The sequence below is a fragment of the Cotesia typhae genome, unplaced genomic scaffold, assembly GCF_013202065.1.
Source record: "Cotesia typhae breed Kobodo isofemale line unplaced genomic scaffold, CoteBio_Ctyphae contig_26, whole genome shotgun sequence".
Taxonomy (NCBI): domain Eukaryota; kingdom Metazoa; phylum Arthropoda; class Insecta; order Hymenoptera; family Braconidae; genus Cotesia; species Cotesia typhae.
In genome coordinates this window covers 1,622,274-1,644,451 of record NW_027423732.1, presented here as the reverse complement: position 1 = coordinate 1,644,451, position 22,178 = coordinate 1,622,274, and the positions used below count along the sequence as shown (strand labels likewise).

Here is a 22,178-nt window from a genome sequence, read left to right as displayed (position 1 = left end):
TGTGTGTGTGCGTGGTTGTGTACATATGTATGGAACATATCTGTGCATACACATGTATACATACTTACGTATTATGTATATTAAATGAGTGTCTACATAATTTGACCTGATAATTTTATTATTTTGGACGATCAATATTTACCATTTGATCGATAATAAAGAAAATCTTGATGGATTTTTAATTGAATTGGTGACTACAGTTAATTAAGTAAAGCTTGATGCTTCGATTAGACTGCAATGGATTAGATTGCATTCTTTTTTTAATCGATAGTGATGGAAAGTAAGAAAAATCCTGGTTTTATAGCCAGATTATATGAAAAACGGAAAAAAATTTATTTTTTGCTTTATGCTTCTTCGAATGAAATTGATAAAATTTTTTTTTTTCAATAGCACTTAAAAGTAAATTTTTGTTTTTACAGGTAAGATATATGAATACGAATTTTTTTTTTCAATTTTTGTTGCGCCAATTCGATTGAATTGGATGGCATTAATTTTTTGAATAAATCCGTAGAGATTAAGAAGAAAACAAAAATAATTATATTTTTTACAGATGAAACATGTGAAATACAAAAAAAATTTTCTTTATTTCGGGACACTATCGCTTAGCTAATTTTTAAAGCGTAAGACAAAAAAGCATAAAAAAAGTAGGCTTATGCAAAAATCTCGTTATGAATTATGAATACATTTAATCTTAAAAAAAAAAAATGGCGTAACTATTTTGCGAGACATATGGGTTTACTTGGGTAAGATAGGGGTGGTGGTGGCGCGAGGTGAGGGAGGATAAGTACGGTATATATATATATATATATATATATATATATATATATATATATATATATATATATATATATATATATGTATGATAAAAGCAGTGAAGGCATTCATGCATGTGCATACAAAACCTTAGTGCATACAAGCGTATCTAGTTCTTCACACGAGCGTACAAACTTATCGTTCTTGTAATATTACACACACTGGAAGTATGGAGGTATATTACCACTTGGTCATATTTATTGCAAACAAACTACCAAGTAGGGTTAGGTCTAGTGTATGAGGTATGAGTTGTAACAATGCAGGTACGGTTTTATTTCTTCCTTTGAAGGCTTTATTGTTTTTAATAATAAAAAAGTTTCAGAAAAAACGAATAATTTTATTTTATTCATTTTCTTTTAACGCGAAACCGTACAACAACTTTGTTGCTAACGAAGATTATTAAATTCTGCGTAATATTTAAATACTGTAGCAAACAATGTGATTGATTGATTGCTTAGGCAGGTACAAAGTTTGATTTCATTTAAAAAACCTATAACGAAACTACAAGAATATATTAACGGAATTCGTGCTTTCTAAATGCTCTGTTGGGCGAACAATGCAGTTTATTAAATTTTACGGGTAAAGAGCGGTATTAAATTAAGAAGAAATCCTTTGACAAGATTTTAGAAAAAGAGAACCGGTCTTTTGGATTATTGTTTTAGAACAATATGCGGTTAATCATAATTATCAAAACTGTTTTGACTTCAAACGAATCTTTGATTTGACCATTCGAACAATTGATTTGTTGTTGGAATGTATTGTTTAGAGAGCAAACAGTGTGGCTAATAGGCCGAGAATATTGGTACCAATTTGCATTTGCTAATACGAGCACTAATTCTATGCAGTGAAAAATGAAAATTCATTAACTGTATTAATTTTTTAAAATACGTTTTTAGTAGATTTCATAGAAATCTAACTATTGCATTGGTCCTCATGACGGAACTTCTGAAAAATTTTGCTATATTTCGACTATACTCGTCGAGCTGAGTCGGAAAATGCATATGGTTCAAAAGTTTATATATGTATGTATATATATATATATATATATATATATATATATATATATATATATATATATATATATATATATATCAGATATAACGCGGCTTGTCACGACGATAGCGTCGCCAATTTACGTCGGATCTTTACCAAACTCAGCATAATTATTCTACAGATAGATACCGAAGTCAAGTTCGTAGATGAGCTTAATCGGTCAAGTAATTTAGAAATGCCAGGATTTTGAAATTTTCAAAATCATAAAAATTTATATTTCTTCACTTTCTTGCTCGAATAACTCTTGAATGGAATAACTTGTCGAAATTCTGTTCATTGCATCTGAAAGCTCTTCAAATAAGCTTTAATTTGAGTACCATTTCATATGTGTAGACTTGAAATTATTCAGAAATTCTAGGATTATAAAATTTTCAAAATTATACAAATTTACATTTTTTTACTTTCTTACTCGAATAACTTTTGAATGGGATAACTTATTGAAATTCTGTAGAATGCATCTGAAAGCTCGTTGAATAAGCTTCAATTTGAGTACCATACTATATGTTTTGTCTCAAAAGTAGGTCCTATTCCGCTATACCAAATATGAAATTTGCTGTTGCACTCGTTTTACCAAACGTCATCCAAAACTTTAGATTTTTACATTCATTTTCATGAAATCTACTTCCATTTCGGCTGCCAAATGGCCTTTTTTTTTTTTTTTTTTTTTTTTAAATGTGAGCAGACTTTTTTGTGAATTATTGATGGCTTTCAGTGGGTATAATCAATACATGCTTCAACAGGCACGCATTAGAATAAAGTTGGAGAAAACTCAAATATTAAGTTTCACACAAAAAAATTTATTTTCAAGTAGGTTACTTCGAATCAATACTTGACGTTAGTATTTACGGAACTGAAATCAGACGCTTCATAATTTGAATATTATTTCAAGCATTTGATTTTTCTAACTCTTGTCTTAAAGATTAGATTCTACAGTTTCATGAAAAAATTGAAATTTATTGTTGTTTTGGCTTTAATCTAACAATTTTATTACATTGATAAAAAATTAACTTGAATCAAGACGAAAAATCTCAAACTAAGAGAATCATTTTGGAGAATTTCATGTTTTTGTGCTAAGCAGAATAATTCTTTAGCTGAAGGAAATTTCTCCTTGATTCAAGGCTATAAATTTCTTCAAAACGATGTTCTCGGCTAAAGATTATTTTTCTTGAATCAAGTTAATTTTTTTATCAATGTAGTTGCAAAAAATTAGGAAAACGGTTGACGCTGAAGGCCAGGCCATCCCAGCAACTTCCCGCTACTTTCGTAATTAAACGCTCAAAATTGCGCTTATTACGTCTTTGAACTCGAAGAGCCCAAAAATATAATTTTCATGTAGTTTTGAACTCTCCGAGCTCAAAAGTCTGATAGAAGTTTAATAAAACACTATTTTTTGAATTTTCAAACCGCAATCACTTTTGAATAAATGAACCGATTTTTACGCGGTTGGCGGCACTCGACGCAGTTTTTCAAATTCTATGATACATTTTTAAACACAAATTTATAAGACCGGAAGTTTCGGTGTAATTCGAAAAAAACGCTTTTATTCGATTTCTTTCGTCAACGATAACTCACGAACGAATCAACCGATTTTGACCGGCTTGGTGGCGATCGACGTGGTTTTTTGATGTTAAGAGCTGATTAGTTTTTGGAATTGATCGATCGAGCCGTTTAAAATTTATTCAAAAAAAACTTGATTTGAAAAAATTTTTTTTCGTAGTTTTTTTAAGATTCCTCAAAATCTACCGGTCGGAATCAGTCCAAATTGTATTTAAAATCTAAGTTTGGTCAAGCCCTTTCAAATGACACCAACCGCGATCAAATCGGCCAAGCCGTTCAAAAGTTATGAGAGGTTTACATACATACACACATTCATACATACATACAGACATACAGACACCATCGCGGGAATAGTCAGGGAAGCTTCCAAGGACCTCAAAACGACAAGATCTGATGAAAACTCGATTTTCGGAAAACGGGGTAAAAACAATAACTTCTCGATTTTTGAAAATTTTCAATTTTCTTAGCGGGAAGTTTAAAATATGAATCTTCTTTTCGTTATTCTTATTATTTTTTACGTTAAAATTCATGTATATTCCGAAAATTTTGATTTATAAAGGTTACTCAAATCATTTCTAATTTTCGAAGTAGTCTTCTTTATAATTTTACCGATAGCTGCACACAATTCAAAGAATTATTGAACATTTTGGTCTGTTCTTCTTAAACTAGACATTTCATGATTTTTCGGAGAGAATTTTGATAAATTAGAAAATTTGATTTTGTTTCGATCAGAACATTTTTTTTTTCAATGTGACTGTAAAGAAAGCTACTAAAAAACACCAAAGCACTGAAGGGTTAAGTTTGGCAAAAGTTATATGATCATAGAACAATTTTTTTCTCTTCTTTTCAGCGAAATTGGATGGCGTCCAACCTCATATTTGAACTACGAAGAAACTAGTTAGGAAAAAAGTCTTCTGACTTGGAATAGCCAAACTTTTTACAATCAATGCAATTAACATATGCAATTTGTAAAACAACGAACAAAAATTGTCAGGTGCGCCAAATTCCAAAAAACATGAAAATAATTGCAATGTTCAATTGTAAAAATTGTAGCGTACTCATATCTCGCCTACGGCTTGAGCAGCTTTACACACAGATGCTATTTCTACTCTAAGCGAATCAATAGATTGTTGGAAAATGAAAAATGAAAAGCATTTTATGCCAAACAAACTTCTGGATTGGTTTAATCCAAAGCTAGTACTCTTTACACTATTGAATATTGGGAATATGTAAAACAATAGTTACCGCAACATTGTTGAGAGTGAAATAGAATGATATGAAATGGAGACATAAAATGGATAATGTAAAATATAAATTTAAAATAATAGAATGGGAAAATAAAAAGACAAAGGTAAAATAATGTGTTCATATTCCGCTGTCAGAAAGACAAAATGCCCCGAGTAAGGCAATGTTACTTTATCCATTTAATTAACTAAACAATAGACGGAGAAACGTTTCACATAACCTATTCTCTGTGTAACCACCCAGCGTTTACATATTCTCCGAAATACTCTGACAGCTTTAGATGTCAGGTTGCGAATGTTATCGTATTAGATAACACTCCAGTGTCAAATACACTAATTTCTAACGCAACTACTATTTTCGTATCTGTGTCATATATTGCATGTGTTTCTGTGAACTTGCAGCCATTTTGTGTAAAACAATGGAGTTAATTGAAATATTTGATGTATGAATTCAGATAATAAGATAAAGTTGATTTAATTGATCAGCCTCCAATTTAACCTCTTCATCATCGTCTTCCAAGGAAGGAAGGGGTTGTTTACGTTCCTTTGATACGATGACAGTTTCGAAACTAATAATTTCATCAGCAACTTACAAGTTATAAGTTATAAGTTTGTTCGTTCGGCGAAAGCAAACTTTAGTTTATCAACTCTCGAGTTTAATCGAAAGGTTATCTCTATCTAATGAACAATCAAAGTCACTTATACATCATTAGATTTTTATTTATTTATTTTGTAATAGATGAGTGTTGCTTTCTTTTAAAAATACATTGAAATAAAATTTAAAGAATATCTATTTTAAGAAGAAAAGAAAAATTGATAGTCGACGATATTTCTTCTTTTGATTTTAAAATTTAAATTTCCCGCTAAAAAAATTTAAAATTTTCAAAAATCGGGAAGGGGACTTGTTTTTACCCCGTTTTCCGAAAATCGAGTTTTCATCAGATCTTGACGTTTTGTGGTCCTAGGAAGCTTCCTTGACTATTCCCGCGATGGTGTCGGTATGTCTGTATGTATGTATGAATGTATGTGTGTATGTATGTAAACCTCTCATAACTTTTGAACGGCTTGGCCGATTTGATCGCGGTTGGTGTCATTTGAAAGGGCTTGACCAAACTTAGATTTTGAATACAATTTGGACTGATTCCGACGGGTAGATTTTGAGGAATCTTAAAAAAACTACGACAAAAAATTTTATCAAATCAAGTTTTTTTTTTAATAAGTTTTAAACGGCTCGATCGATCAATTCCAAAAATTAATCAGCTCTTAACATCGGAAAACCACGTCGATCGCCACCAAGCCGGTCAAAATCGGTTGATTCGATTGTGAGTTAGCGTTGACGAAAGAAATCGAATAAAAGCGTTTTTTTCGAATTACACCGAAACTTACGGTCTTATCAATTTGTGTTTAAAAATGTATCATAGAATTTGAAAAACTGCGTCGAATGCCGCCAACCGCGTGAAAATCGGTTCATTCATTCAAAAGTTATTGCGGTTTGAAAATTCAAAAAATAGTGTTTTATTAAACTTCTATCAGACTTTTGAGCTCAATGAGCTCAAAACTACATGAAAATTATATTTTTGAGCTCTTCGAGTTCAAAAACATAATAAGCGCAATTTTGAGCGCTTAATTACGAAAGTAGTAGGAAGCTGCAGGGATGGCCTTTAGGGTCAAACGTTTTCCTAATTTTTTAATTTACTCTAATATTTTTTCTACCTCTGGATATTGTAATTGACAATTTCTAAAAGTTGGCCTGAATGTATATTTCAATATTCTCTACATCCAATGAAAAATTTCTTTCCTATTAAACGTGTAGTTAATTATAATAGAACGAAGATTGAAAACTCTATTGATATATAAGTTCAAATTTTTTTTTAAATCCATCATGAATTTTCATGTCTAAAATAACAATATTAACCCATACGTATGTGTTTTGATTACGATTATGCTCGATCCTAAAGAAACTCGAGGTATGGATGACGAAAACATCAATCTGTAAAAAATACCCAAAATCCGTAATTGAAAATTTCATCTCAATCCTAAAACAATATAATGCTTTTCCTCGAAACATTCTTTCACAATAAATTGGTGTAGTATATTAAATATAATCTCTAAGCTAAGCGTGATTTATTACGAATAAATTAGTGAAAAGTTTTCAAGCGAGAATAAAGCACTAATTTGATGTATACGAGAAAATATATTAAATCTTGTTGTACAAGCTTAATATTCCTCAACTATTCGACTAATTTGGTTCATTTATGTTATACAAACAGTATATTGTACTACAAGGAATGAAACACTATTTCGTAGCCGTAAGGGTGAGGGTGACTACCCGAGTCAAAAGTATTAATCCGCGTATTGTCTTTCTTTCACACTATCCTCGGCTTTTTCTTGTCCCAACTAAGTTTACAAAGTTGCCGAACTTTCTGTTGCTTTCAACGAAAAGTTCGAAGTATTACAGTCGCAAGTCACAATTGAAGAAAAAATTTTATGACTTTAGTATTTGGACTAATAGTTACGAAAGTAATAAAAAGATCAGAAATATATCTTGAACACAATTTTAAAATTTGTCTCTGGCAGAGAATTTAAATATGGAAAATATTTTTTTTTTTTAATTGCTCGTTTATACTCAAATGTTATTTATAGATCATTGAGCAGTTAAAAATGTGTATGCGGACTTCTTTTTAGATAGTTAAAAAAAAGTTACGAATTTAATGTCAAAGTTCAGTTTTTTCACTAATTAGTAAATGTCATTTTTAGTTGAAAGCAAACTGTTTTACGGTAGATTGACGATAATGATTATAGAAAGGGTAAAAAATAAATATTTTTAATGTCAACTGCAGAAGTATATCTTTAAAGAGACGTATTCCGGGTCACAAGTAAGGTACCGGCGGGTAATAAGGCCTAGCTAAGGGAGATTTTGAAAAAAATCGAAAATATTGCATTTAATTATTGCAATGTATCATTCATTTTTTAATTAATATATTAGCCATAAAATATAATAGAGTAATGGTAATTTTTACTATAAACAAACACAAAATTAAATTTTTTCAAAAATCTTGAGAATGGGCCTTATTTTATTCCCGCAGGGTAATTATACTTGTTCTACACTGATAGAAAAACAATCTTAATTCAAGAAACTTTTTTTCTTCAAAATTCGAACTCTTGAAACTAGATATAGATATATTTCTTTCAAGAATTTTTGTCCCTTGGTTCAAGATAGGCGATAACATTGATTCAAGATGTTACCGACTTGTGTTAAGAATGGCTTTTTTTTGAGTCATTAATTTACTTATTTCCAGGAAATAATTTTTTTTCGGTGTAACAATTAAAGACTATTTAGTTTTTGAAATATACTTTGATGAATTATTTTAAGTTTTTTAAACGATAATGTTATTTTGGTTGAAAAACTAAATGTATCGATTGAAGATAATATAGCTTTTAAGCCAAGAAAATCTAAATTAAGACAAAAAATTCTTAAAGCAAAATAATCATTTGTCTTCCAAAATGAATTCTTAGATCAAGAAAATATCTCTTGAGTCAACATAAATTTTCAATCAGTGTACCGAATGACCTACTCAACACGGCGAAATAAACATAGGGATTTTTCCTATTTTTCCAATGGTAACATGGGAATTTTTTCTTTATTAACATGATAGAGATATCCATGTGACATAGGAAAAATTCATTTATGACATGAAAAAAAATTTTTTTTCAATTGAAAAAAAAAATATAAATCGAAAAAACACCATTCTGAAATTTTCAGGATATTTGTAGAAAATGTCAAAGTTTCATATGAAAGAAAGAAAAAAGAAATTAAAAATATTTATCATCGAGAAATTTGAAGTTTTTTCGGAAAATCTAAAAAATAACAATGAATATAGCTCTAAATAATTTTTTTCTATTTTTTCCCAAAAAGAACATGTAATAAAAAAAATTAAAAAAAAAAAAACATCTTGATAAGTCAATTTTTGAAAAAGTTAGGGCAATTTAAGCCACACCGTCCATAATCTGCTGGATTTTTAATTTTTTTGAATTGTAAAGCAAAATTTGAAAAACAATTTCCTCGAATTTTTTTATCACAAACCGACTGTATATCACTGTTTTCCTTTTAAATTATCTGAAATTGCTCGAATGAGAAAATTGTTATGTAAATTTGTAATTATTAAATTAAGTTACATAAATTTTAGTAATAAATGAATTTTTTCTGTATCACATGGATATTTTTATCATGTTAATAAAGAAAAAATTCCCATGTTACCATTGGAAAAATTTCTATGTCACCATAGGAATTTTTCCTATACAAAAATAGAAAAAATCCCTATATTCTTTTCGCCGTGTAGGCTTGAATTTACGTAACTCCTATGTTTACATCCATTACAGCATCTTGAATGTGTAACGACGTACTCGATTTCGTAACGGATGCATCATAACTTAAAGCTTGTATTGCAAAAATTCAAGTGCATCAAAATCCTTCACTTATGTAACGAAAATACGAAAATAGGCAAAAATAGTTAACCTTGTGAAGCAAAATAGGAGATTTTAGGAGTCTAACAAATTAAAATGCTTTTAATGATTTAAGAGCAAAGTAAAATGCATTAACCAAATGTCACTTTGGAAGCGGGTGATAGTTTGTTTCTAATGATACATTAGTAGCAAGTACAAAGTGATATGACCTAAAAATGAACGTTAATAATTAAAGCTTGTTTTACAACGCATAACTAAAATCTTATAACAGATTTATTGAAACTTTAAATTTAAAAATATTCAATCAACAAAAGCTTTTCAATTTCTAACTTTGATATTCAAATATAACAGCTCAATTTCGACTTTTGAACGTTAAAATACTCAAAATAATGCGGAATAACCGTTATCCAAACATAGCGATCTCATAAATAATCTAAACTATCATGAATTCTTTTATTCGGCTCAATAAAACTTTTCTTTCTTGATACAGCGATTGAAACTCCTTTAAAACTGGAAGATCAAGCGCTTTCTTTGATGTTAATATTGCTCTGGGTGGTAGTTAAATTTACCTAAGAAAAGAATTGAATTTACATGAGATCCGGCTTGTAGAGAAAATTGTGTGTTGTTTGAACTGATAGTAATTCACTAAAGAAATACAGACCTAATTGTATTGGAGTAATAATCCGTTACGTCTCAACCAACATTTTTTTTTAATTTTGTGAATGGCATATTTTGTTGCAGAAATATTTGTTAAGTGGAATAAGACTGTCAAAAAAATTTATATACCAAACCTTGAGTAATTTAATCGGTAGAGCAAACTTATAAATAGATTTGCAAAATATAACTTTCGCAACTTGCCTGATCAAATTCAATTATTTCAAGGCAGATCAAAACTTTCTAACTGGGAAGAAAAGTTATTATTGCTTAGAATTTATTATAGAAAAATAACTATACTTAAATGCTAATTTTTCACGGCGAAAAAAACAGAGGGATTTTTTCTATTTTTGCATATGTTGACATAGGAATTTTTCTAATGGTAAAATGGGAATTTTTTCTTTATTAACATGATAGAAATATCCATGTAACATAAGAAAAATTCATTTATCACTAAAATTTATGTAACTTCATTTAATAATTACAAATTTGCATAACAATTTTCTCATTCGAGCAATTTCAGATAATTTAAAAGTAAAACAGTGATATATAGTCGGTTTGTGATAAAAAAATTCGAGGAAATTGTTTTTCAAATTTTGCTTTACAATTCAAAAAAATTAAAAATTCAGCAGATTATGGACGGTGTGGCTTAAATTGCCCTAACTTTTTCAAAAATTGACTTATCAAGACGTTTTTTTTTTTTTTTAATTTTTTTTATTACATGTTCTTTTTGGGAAAAAATAGAAAAAAATTATTTAAAGCTATCTTCATCGTTATTTTTTAGATTTTCCGAAAAAACTCCGAATTTCTCGGTGATAAACATTTTTAATTTCTTTTTTCTTTCTTTCATAAGAAACTTTGAAATTTTCTAAAAATATCTTGAAAATTTCAGAATGGTGTTTTTTCGATTTATATTTTTTTTTTTCAATTGAAAAAAAATTTTTTTTCATGTCATTAATGAATTTTTCGTATGTCACACGGATATTTCTATCATGTTAATAAAAAAAAAATTCCCATGTTACCATTGGAAAAATAGGAAAAATCCCTATGTTTTTTTCGCCGTCTTGAGTAGTTCAGTCGGTAGAACAAGTATAAAAATATATCTGCCTGAATATGATTTACCTTATTAGATTCAATCATATCTTGTGAATCTATTAACAAAGTTAGTGCATTAGTAATATTTTTTATCAAAACGTTTATAAATGTAATTAATGACATTAACAGTAATAATAAATTTCCGGTTGAATAGGCGAAAATATTAAAACAAACAAAAATGACCACTAATTATGATTTAAATATTTAATATTCATTAAATATTTGACATCAAACGTCAACGCAATTAATCACAAATGAGAAGTCACTCAACTATGAATTTATAAATAAATAATGGCCACTCGGTAGCCATGAGTATTTTATTTTTATTAATAGAATTATTCTCTGGAAATAATTGATATCTACTCGTGGAAAATAAATTTTCTGCTTGCGTCTACTTTTTTTATATCAATTTTGAGCAATTGAATTCAACATCAACCCGGAATGTTGATGAAAAATCCATAACTTCTATGAGTATGCCTTCGATTTGCAACGCAGCGGGAAATTTTATCTGCTTTTCTACTTTCAACCTGGAAGTAAAGCTTTTACGAGCAAATAAAGACTCTTGTGAATTATAACTAGAGTGGCTCTTGCCAAAAAGTATCAAGCTTTACTGGACGATAATAGATTTAAAAAAAAAAAAAAAAACTCTCTAGGCTACTCATGAAACTTCCATTTGAAAGTCTCGAAACTATAATAATCAGTTAATTGTTGAGAATTGTTTTTAAACTCCTCAATTTTCTCAATCGATTACAATTTTCAAAGCACGAGAAAAAAAATTAGGAAAAAGGTTGACCCTAAAGGCCATCCCTGCAACTTCCCGCTACTTTCGTAATTAGGCGCTCAAAATTGCGCTTATTATGTTTTTGAACTCGAAGAGCTCAAAAATATAATTTTCATGTAGTTTTGAGCTCTCCGAGCTCAAAAGTTTGATAGAAGGTTGATAAAACACTATTTTTTGAATTTTCAAACCGCCATAGCTTTTGAATGAATGAACCGATTTTCACGCGGTTGGCGGCACTCGACGCAGTTTTTCAAATTCTATGATACATTTTTAAACACAAATTGATAAGACCGTAAGTTTCGGTGTAATTAAAAAAAAAAAACGCTTTTATTCGATTTCTTTCGTCAACGATAACTTACGAACGAATCAACCGATTTTGACCGGCGTGGTGGCGATCGACGTAGTTTTTCAATGTTAAGAGCTGATTAGTTTTTGGAATTGATCGATCGAGCCGTTTAAAAGTTATTAAAAAAAAAACTTGATTTGAAAAAATTTTTTTTCGTAGTTTTTTTAAGATTCCTCAAAATCTACCGGTCGGAGTCGGTCCAAATTGTATTCAAAATGTAAGTTTGGTCAAGTTCTTTCAAATGACACCAACCGCGATCAAATCGGCCAAGCCGTTCAAAAGTTATGAGAGGTTTACATACATACACACATACATTCATACATACATACAGACACCATCGCGGGAATAGTCAGGGAAGCTTCCTAGGACCTCAAAACGTTAAGATCTGATCAAAACTCGATTTTCGGAAACCGGGGTAAAAACAATAACTTCCCGATTTTTGAAAATTTTAAATTTTTTTAGCGGGAAGTTTAAAAAATATCAATACAAAAATTCGATATTTCTTCCAATACTCTGAAAATTGACTACCCCTTAACATAAAAATAAAAAAAAACGACTGTTCCATGCTCTATATTTAGGGACAATAAGACAAATAGATAAAAATATTAATATATATAGAACATAAAAGTTGAGGGTAAAACTTACCGCACACAATAACGTGCATACCGGGTATAAAATGTGGGTATCGATTTTCTCGATATTATTAGATATACCCACTAGACCTATACTTACACAAATATATACTTTATGTACATATCTCTATATGTACTTCTATATAAAGTATAAGCTTTAATATTCTCGCTTATAAAAGCATGCAAAAAAAAACTCATCGATCCTCGATTGCTAATCGCTCGGCAGTAACAAAATAAATAGAATAAAATTCCATCGAAAAAAAACACAACAATAATGATAGTGATAAAAATAATAAAGAGGGAGATAGGCAATTTTAACAATTTTTCCTTCGGTTAGTGCTTGATTACTCAAGGGTCTAAATGAGCGAGAAAGCATGGAAGTTGGAAGAGAAAATAGGGGTGGATTGATGTTGACATACGTTGTGTTGGAAAATCAAGCTTTCACTAATAACCACAATATATCTATATATATGTATTGGACGTCGCGACGACTTACCGTTGGAAAGTGGAAACTGCGGCGTCAATATAGTCTTCTCTCTTTCTCTCGTATTTTATCTTTCTATATATAACATTTAGTTAAGACTTGAGACTCTTTGGTTGATATAGTTTTTTTATTGACCTCGAATACGCTGTGTTTCGTATTTCTGTTGTTTCTATATTGAATGGTATAGTTTTTTCCTGACATCCAATCCCGCTGAGAATTTTTCCCCAATGACTTTGTTTGTCAATTTTCTTTCTTTGTTGTTTAATTTTTCTTTTTATAGTTTCTCTTTTCTTGAGCAAGTTTTTCCGCACTACTTTACATCCTTTAAAAATAAAAACACAATATCTGTAGTGCTATTAATATTTGAATAAAAATTCTGACTTACTACCACATGTTTGTTTTACTGTTAACTTTTTATGGGATAAAGGTTTGACGTCAATAAATTTCGGATAGAAATTATTGAAAAATGTCGAGAAAATTGTCTTTATTTGAAGTTTTACTTCTTACGTGTCAGCCCAGTATGAGATACAGTAAAAAGAAAAAAAAAATTTTGTCTTCAATTCCGTGTTCATGGTTCAAAATTTTTGTTTCTAAAGAAAATAAATTGATTTTACAAAAATGATTAAACAATTCTATTTTAACACAAAAACAAAAAAATATTTGTCTTCTATTTCGTATCATCGCCTTAAAATTTTTGTTTCTAATCCAAAAAAATTTACTCTCACAAAATTAAAAAACTCTTGTCTGAAGAATTAGAAAACTATTGTGTAGTCTTTTTAGCTTTGATAGAAAATATTTTCAAATAATTTTAAAATTTTGAATCTAATATTTTATCAAGTTGAGCAAGAGATATTATTCTTCAATCAAGATAAAATTATGGCTTCCCGGATGAATCTTGTGTACTTATAGTTCAAAGCTCTGATCACTTTGAGTCAAGAAGCCGATGTCTCCATTCAAGATTACATCGACTTATTTAAAGTTTTGCGCGTAGAGTTGAGACATTATTAATTTTTCTCAAGATCTTTTCTTGTCGGAAGAAATAGAAATAAAAAACTAAATTTCCACTCTAGCTGGGAATCGAACCTACTATTTTTTTATTCCAAGTTTAGCGTGCTACTGGACTGTATAACTCACGGAGCGATCGAAGAATCATAGACTCTATATAAATGAATTTTAATGTAGTCTATGCTTTTGGCATTATACTCACAGTACACTTACAATACAATTTTCTCCGGGCGGGAAAATTTTTTGCGTTGTTCCGATGCATACTGCTATTGGCTCAAAACAAAGACTGTTACAGCATGAGGTTAATTAATTGTCGCTGTAAAAATTTAACAAGCTTAATGGACAAAATATATTTTTTCGACAACCTCCAAGTGTCCCCTAAAATCCCTGAAAAATTCAAAGCGCTGCGTTTTTTTTTTCATAGTGCCCCGAGGCTTTAAATTCTTTGTTTTTGCAAAAATCACCATTATGAGCAATTTTTTGATTTTAATTCATTTCTTCAATGAAAAAAAAATTTTTTTCTCAAAAATCTTTATTTTTTCAATCAAAGAGATTAATTTTTCAAGACATTTGAAAAAGAAAAAAAATTTCAACTTTTTTTTAAATTTCTCCAAAAATCAATCTCTTTAATTGAAAAAATGAACTCGATTTTTTCTAACCGCTGCAATTGCCTTAGTTCCAAATCTCATTTTAAAAAATCAATAAAAAAATGGAGTTAATTTTTTCAATCAAACAATGGAAAAAAAATTTGTTGAAGCCCGTAGACATTGAAATAAGCTAAAATTAATTTTAGCCAACTGTATCATTGTATTGACTTGATAATAAAAAAATCTTGGATCAAAATTACTAAATTAAAAAAATAATTGTTTCTTGATCTTAGAAAATTTTGGTTTCTGTTACAAAAAATTTTCTAAAGCCAAAAAAATATTTCCAAATATTTTCTGCAAAAAATTAATAATTTATTATGTTTGATTTCAGGTGACACGGGGTGTTGACTATTAAATAAATAAATAAGTTTTAAAGACAGTTGTTAATAAAAGAAAAAGCAAAATGGCGGCTTTTGTGGCAAAGCAGATGGTTGGAAACAAGTTGAATGCTGTCAAAGGTGAGTGTTTTTCTTCTTCATTCCTCATTCTAAGATACTTACAGTAATGATGATGATGACGATGCTGATGACGGTAGAAAATTGCTACGGACGTCAATTGGAATCGAGAGAGATTTTAATAAACCGCTTCTAATAATTCCGTTCTATGTATATATGTAATGAAGACGCGATGAGAGGATTGATAGAAGAGAAGATAGCAGCACACCCCTAGAGATTTATAAGAGAATTGAAAGACCAGAAGACAGCTATGAAAAGAAAAACCCATATAAAAATTTTTTACTAATCGGATTAATAATTGGTGGATGGTTATTTCGAATTTTCTTTTGCAATTTTATTTTATGGGATTTACACGAGAATCCGCAGCTGGAAAGGGATAGAAATTTAAAGTTTGCCAGTTTGTTGATCTAGTTGATAAACAGTCGTGTTTTATATATCGCTCATGTGGAATGTGAAATGGTCGGGTGTTTTTTCTTTTTTTTTTTTTTTTTTTTTTTTTTTTGTGGAAGAAGAAGGGGAGAAATTATTAATAGATCAATTGAAATCGACTGGAAGTATGGTTAATTGAATTATGGATTTGTATGATGAAATTATTAATTGATACTGTCATTTGATAGAGTGCTTCTTTCCGAGGGAATTTTATCGTTTTAATATTTTGTTGAGGGTAGTTTTGCATTAGCATTATTTGAAGAATCCGGTGGTAAGAGGGTCCATTTTGAAATTGTTCAACAGGCGGAGGATGACAGTCTTGAAAAATGGATAAGTTCTGGGTGATGAATTTTGGGAATTAATCTTCTTTTATCGTTATTGTCTACTAAAGAGAGCAATGATGTGAATATAAAAGAAAATGCTTTCAAAATTACACTCTATTTTTCTTATACTTCAAGAAAATATTTAATTATTACAGAAGCAAGTTGCTGTTAAATGTATCACGATTTACAAAGTTTCCATTCTTTGGAAAAAGTGAAAAGTAAATTTGTTGAATGTACACGGGAAAAAATGGTGTTCAAAATTACAGCTGTCACATCGTAATCCAGGACTAGACTTTCAATTTCTTCACTTTCGTAATTTTACCTTTGAGATTTACAATATAAAATCCTAAAAATAAGTTTAAAAGTAAATATTCAAATTTTTACGATATAACATCGTAAATTTTGAATTGTAAAATTATGAAAGTGAAGATATTAAAAATCTGGTCCAGGATTACAATGTGACAATTGTTTTTCCTAAAATTTTTTCCCGTGTATCTTCAAGTTAATTTAATCTTTCACTGACATTGAGGCATCTGATAATTTTTCTAAATTGGTGTCAAGTTTTTAAAATCATCAAAAAATAGTTACTTATATTTGGGGTTGTATCCACAGATTCGGTAGAATCTGGCGCCAAGTTCCGTTCAAAAATTCCGTTGTAAACGGAGCGCCAGACTACCGAGTGTGGCGAAAAGTTCGTAGAAAAAAGGAGGGGGTAAAACTTCACGGCCTAAAGCGTGAAAAAAAGACGGTATGGTAAAGTCTCTAGAAAAGAGTCCCTTTACGGACGCCATCCAGCGCTCAAAAGTTGAACTTTTGGAGCGAGTATAACAAAAAGTAAAATATTTTGCAACCACGCACACCAAATGCGTTCCAAAATTATTTCTTTGATTTTTGAATTTACAACAAAATGTTTTTTAATTTCCGAAAATTCTATACAATCATATCATTTACTTGGATTTTTTAATTTTTTTATTTTATATTTTTTTGTAAAGGAAAAAAACCTTTTTTTCTTAATAGTCTTATGAACATGGACTTGGCGCGATTTTTTTTACAGTGAAACTGTTTTTGTTCAAATAGACATGATAACTTCAAAAATTAAACAACAATTCACACTTTGAAACGTATAATTTTACTAGAGTCTATAACTTCCGTCGAACACTTTAAAGATGGCTTACAGAATTATATTCAGTGAAGTGAATGATTATATCGTTATTTCTTGGCATCTATTGTGGAGATTTGATGTGACAATTCACTGAAGAATAAAACTCTAATTCAATAGCAGCTATCGATGAATTAACGATTCAAATTTTGTTTTGTTTATGGAAAAAAAATTGTGGGAATGATTCCAATGGTAACATCTTAATCTAGATTAGACTTTCAATTCGGCCACTTTGATAATTTTAGATTTTAAAATTTACAATGATACATTATAAAAATAGTAAATATTCGAATTTCTACGATCCTAAATTTTAAAATGCAAACTATGAAAGTGGAAGTTTGATCCTGGATTACAATATTACCATTATAATTTTTCCTATAGTTTTTTCTAGTATACACCAAAGTTTGTTCAATTAAAAAAAATAAAATCCTATTTTTTTATCAATATTTCAAATATAGAGCTCAATTACATGCTTTTTACAGAAGTTTTTAACTAAAAAATGTTTTAGATGAAATTTTATATTTAAAGCATTTATAGTAATTTTTCACTTGAACCTATAGGTAGGATAATTTTGAAAGTGTCAAAGTAGCTTAACCCTTGCAATAAAACATACCCATTAAGAAGAATATCTCCTTGCCGGTAATGAAATTCCTTTAGAAATCACTTATTCATAAACTTTAATTATAAATAAAAAATATAGAGACTTATAATAAAAGCAGTGAATTACTCATTACAATATTCTTCTTCTTGAGGAAAAAGAATTGAAATTTTTATTAATTCCTCAAGTTAATATGATGAATAGCGTTAGTATACGAAAAGGTAATGTCTATTCGACCACATGCCTGAACGCGTAATTTAACGTTGGCGGGTCGCTAGGAATGTCATTCTCACCCTCATTCACGAGACTATATTAAGAATTCCACCTCGTCGGACGTTCCGCAAGGTGAACCTAGGCCACATAAAAGGGGAAGCTAAGCTCGGAAGAATTTGAAAATGTTGGTAGAGATATAAAGGCCGTGGAAATGAGTGGAAAAAAGAAAATAAACTATATGAAGATAGAAAATAGTGAAGATTGCTAACTACAGATCGTTCTGAAACGGCTACGGCAATATGACTCTGTTCCGATCTATATATATAGAGGTAAATGAGCATTCAAAGCATTTCAATTTCTCCTTTTATATTATGTCGTCTACAACACCCTTCTTCTTCTTCTCTGATATACCACTTAGCTTCAGGCAAAAGGGAGTCGCTGCCGAGAGAGAAAGAACATACTAGAGGAACTGAAAAATCCTCAACACCCTCTCTGTATATGACGCAGGTTATTAACTTTCAATTGACATCCCCGTTTTTCTATTTTTCTCTGACAGCCTCGAGTCCATTTATTTTTATTTTTGCCGATGATATTTGTCGAAAAGGAAAAATAAAGAAAATAAATAACCAAATTTTAAATTCAAAGCCCGAGATGTTTTTAGAAGATAAATTAATTTATTTCTTATTATGAGTTTCTCGCTTTTCATCCTGCTTTTTGTTGTTCCATTTAGGGAATTCAAAAGTATAAATTTGAGTTTGTCTTCAAATGATTTTTTTTTCCAGAAATATTGCTACTTGCCGTCTGAAAAATTGAGCTTTTACAAGAATTAGAAAAGTTTTTCCGTCCATAAAAAAACTTATTTTTTAGCGGAATTGGAATGAATTATTACATTCATTCTAATTTTCGTAATTTTTGAGAAATTGTATACAATTTTTATATCTCTGGAAAAACTTATTTTTTTTATATCATTTTCATAGTTTTTCCGATTATTTTTGCATTGTGAGATCTCGCCCTAAGGTTTTATGCGAAAATAAAAAAAATCACGGAGATAAACATTAAAATGAAAAATTCATTCTCAGTCGCTAGTTTTATAGCACTCTATGTCAAAATTTTTATGACAAATGCACTATTCATCATGAAAAACCGTATAAATGCTTGAAATATGAAATTTCATCTAAAACATTTTTTAGTTAAAAACTTCTGTAAAAAGCATGTAATTGAGCTCTATATTTGAAATATTGATAAAAAAATAGGATTTTATTTTTTTTAATTGAACAAACTTTGGTGTATACTAGAAAAAACTATAGGAAAAATTATAATGGTAATATTGTAATCCAGGATCAAACTTCCACTTTCATAGTTTGCATTTTAAAATTTAGGATCGTAGAAATTCGAATATTTACTATTTTTATAATGTATCATTGTAAATTTTAAAATCTAAAATTATCAAAGTGGCCGAATTGAAAGTCTAATCTAGATTAAGATGTTACCATTGGAATCATTCCCACAATTTTTTTTCCATAAACAAAACAAAATTTGAATCGTTAATTCATCGATAGCTGCTATTGAATTAGAGTTTTATTCTTCAGTGAATTGTTACATTAAATCTCCACAATAGATGCCAAGAAATAACGATATAATCATTCACTTCACTGAATATAATTTTGTAAGCCATCTTTAAAGTGTTCGACGGAAGTTATAGACTCTAGTAAAATTATACGTTTCAAAGTGTGAATTGTTGTTTAATTTTTGAAGTTATCATGTCTATTTGAACAAAAACAGTTTCACTGTAAAAAAAATCGCGCCAAGTCCATGTTCATAAGACTATTAAGAAAAAAGGTTTTTTTTCCTTTACAAAAAAATATAAAATAAAAAAATTAAAAATTCCAAGTAAATGATATGATTGTATAGAATTTTCGGAAATTAAAAAACATTTTGTTGTAAATTCAAAAATCAAAGAAATAATTTTGGAACGTATTTGGTGTGCGTGGTTGCAAAATATTTTACTTTTTGTTATACTCGCTCCAAAAGTTCAACTTTTGAGCGCTGGGTGGCGTCCGTACAGGGACTCTTTTCTAGAGACTCTACCATACCGTTTTTTTTTTCACGCCCTAGGCCGTGCAGTTTTACCCCCTCCTTTTTTTTACAAACTTTTCGAGTACACCCAGACGAAATTGAGAGAGATTGTAAAAAAAAAAGTCACGTTCTAGTGTACCGACCAATGATTGTGAATAAATTTTAAACCGTTACTATTGAGTGGCGCTAATTATTTCTCTGCTGGCAGTTTATTATGAAGCAAACTTAATGTTAATAAAATAACAACCACGCCATAAATAAATATTAATAAAAAGATAATTAATATAAAATTAAGTTTTTTTGCCCTTGTGAAACATCATAAAATTTAAATATGTCATTATTTGCCTCCTATCCCTCAAAAATTAAACTCATGGAGCGATAATAACAAAAAATATTGTATGTTATTCGGCCGTTTAGTGGCGATTTTGACAACGACTTTCTTGCAATATTCGCTTTAACGTTTGAGACGCGAATGGTCGAAAACGAGCGTAAATTTCCGTCCTCGGCTACGCCTCGGACGGAAATTTATGCCCGTTTCGAAACTTCCCGCCACAAACCTTAAGTTCATACTATTTATGTTTTTTCGCTCGAAATATTATCTGCTATAACCAAAAAGCTAGAATTTACTTTAAAAGTAGAAAGAATTTGCTATGCAAAAAGAAGAACTTTAATTATTTGAAAAATGTACACTGATAAACTATCTCGATAGATCTTGATAGATCTATCAATATCTCTTGACTTATTTTGAAGATAACTTTCGAAGATAACTTGTCTTCAAGAATTCCTTGTCTTAAATATCATCTTCAACCATTGCCACTTGATTTAAAGTATACAAAAAAAATTTAGTTTTCTTCTTTAAACTTATTCTTCATTCTTCAACTAAGAACAAATACTCTTCTTTAAAAAACAAGTTTTTTCAAAAAAAAAATTTTTTTACAAATTTTCTACTTTAACTTATTTAACTTTCTACTGGAATGAATTCGAAAGTTTTTTGTGATAAAAAGTAGCAGAAATCCGAGAATTTTTAGTAGTACAGTGCACTTTTAAAAGTGCTTTCTTAGAATAAAATTCTTTTGAAAAGTTTTCTACTAATCCTCAAGTTTTGATCTTAAATTGAAACTGAATATCTTGAAGAGTGTGATTTCAATACCATTTATACGAAAATTCTCGTTTAAAATCGTATAAAATATATCTAAAAACTAGCAAGAGAATAAAAATTTTTTTTTTTAATAATTTATATCACGATTCGTGATATATTATCTATCGGAGTTTACGTGCCTTGACAATAGTAAACCCACTTTTCTTCATTGTATAGTTCACAATTTATTTTTTCATTCGTCGAAAAAACTGTCTTGAGACAATTTTCGGGAAAAAAATACGTAAAAAATATTTTATTGGGATGATTGAACACTTGAGAAATAAAATTCACCCTCAGATATTTAAATTTTGAATAAATAAATATTAATATTAACCGTATAATAACTTCATACCAATGTACATTTTTCTTTCTTATGTCCTCGTTCTACAAATGTCAATACAATATTCCTACCCCACTATGTACTATATATAACCGACATTAAATCGATACTTTTATAAATTTGTTTGTATCAATGTTGGTTTGTATGTTTTGTATTACTTTTATTAATTATATATTTGATTAAAAGTATTAATCAATGAAAAAGTTAATTTTATCAATTAGTTCCAATTGAATTTCATTTACTCGGGTAATTTTTATTATTATGATTATTGTTATATTTTTTTTATTCATCGTGTTACTTTATTCGTATTCATATTGATTAAATAATTAAAAAGATTTGTAATAAGATAGAAACAATTAATTCAGATTAAATATTAAGATCTAGAACAGTGATAACAATTTCCCCTAAATTTATTCGTATTTCTAAAGTATTTCGAACGCAAGTTGTAATAATATATTTAATTATCAGTTAATAAATTCAGTCGACCTTTTAATATTATACAGAAAATAAGAAATTAAAGGTTGAGAAGAAAAAGTAATACGCTTTTATGAAAATATTCCAGCTTAATTTATTTATTTATTATTTATGAAAGACTAAGGATTTGGATGCCTTTAAAAAAAATACACAGCAAAAAATTTTGCTTTAATGCGTCAACAAACTTTGTGTTAAAAA

General features: G+C 29.2%; 1 protein-coding gene across 8 annotated transcripts in view; it reads left to right on the top strand.

The window, feature by feature from the left end:
- The window catches only part of Cpx (synaptic transmission protein complexin), a 66,051-nt gene that overhangs the window by 256 nt on the left and 43,617 nt on the right, over positions 1-22,178 (top strand). For all 8 annotated transcript variants that reach the window (XR_012478881.1, XM_074240186.1, XM_074240187.1 and 5 more), the window contains exon 2: positions 15,107-15,233. Coding sequence is in view for 7 of the 8 variants with exons in the window: in XM_074240186.1 (XP_074096287.1) it covers positions 15,179-15,233 (55 nt within the window). In the remaining variant the exon portion in view is untranslated. The remainder of the gene's footprint in view (positions 1-15,106; positions 15,234-22,178) is intronic.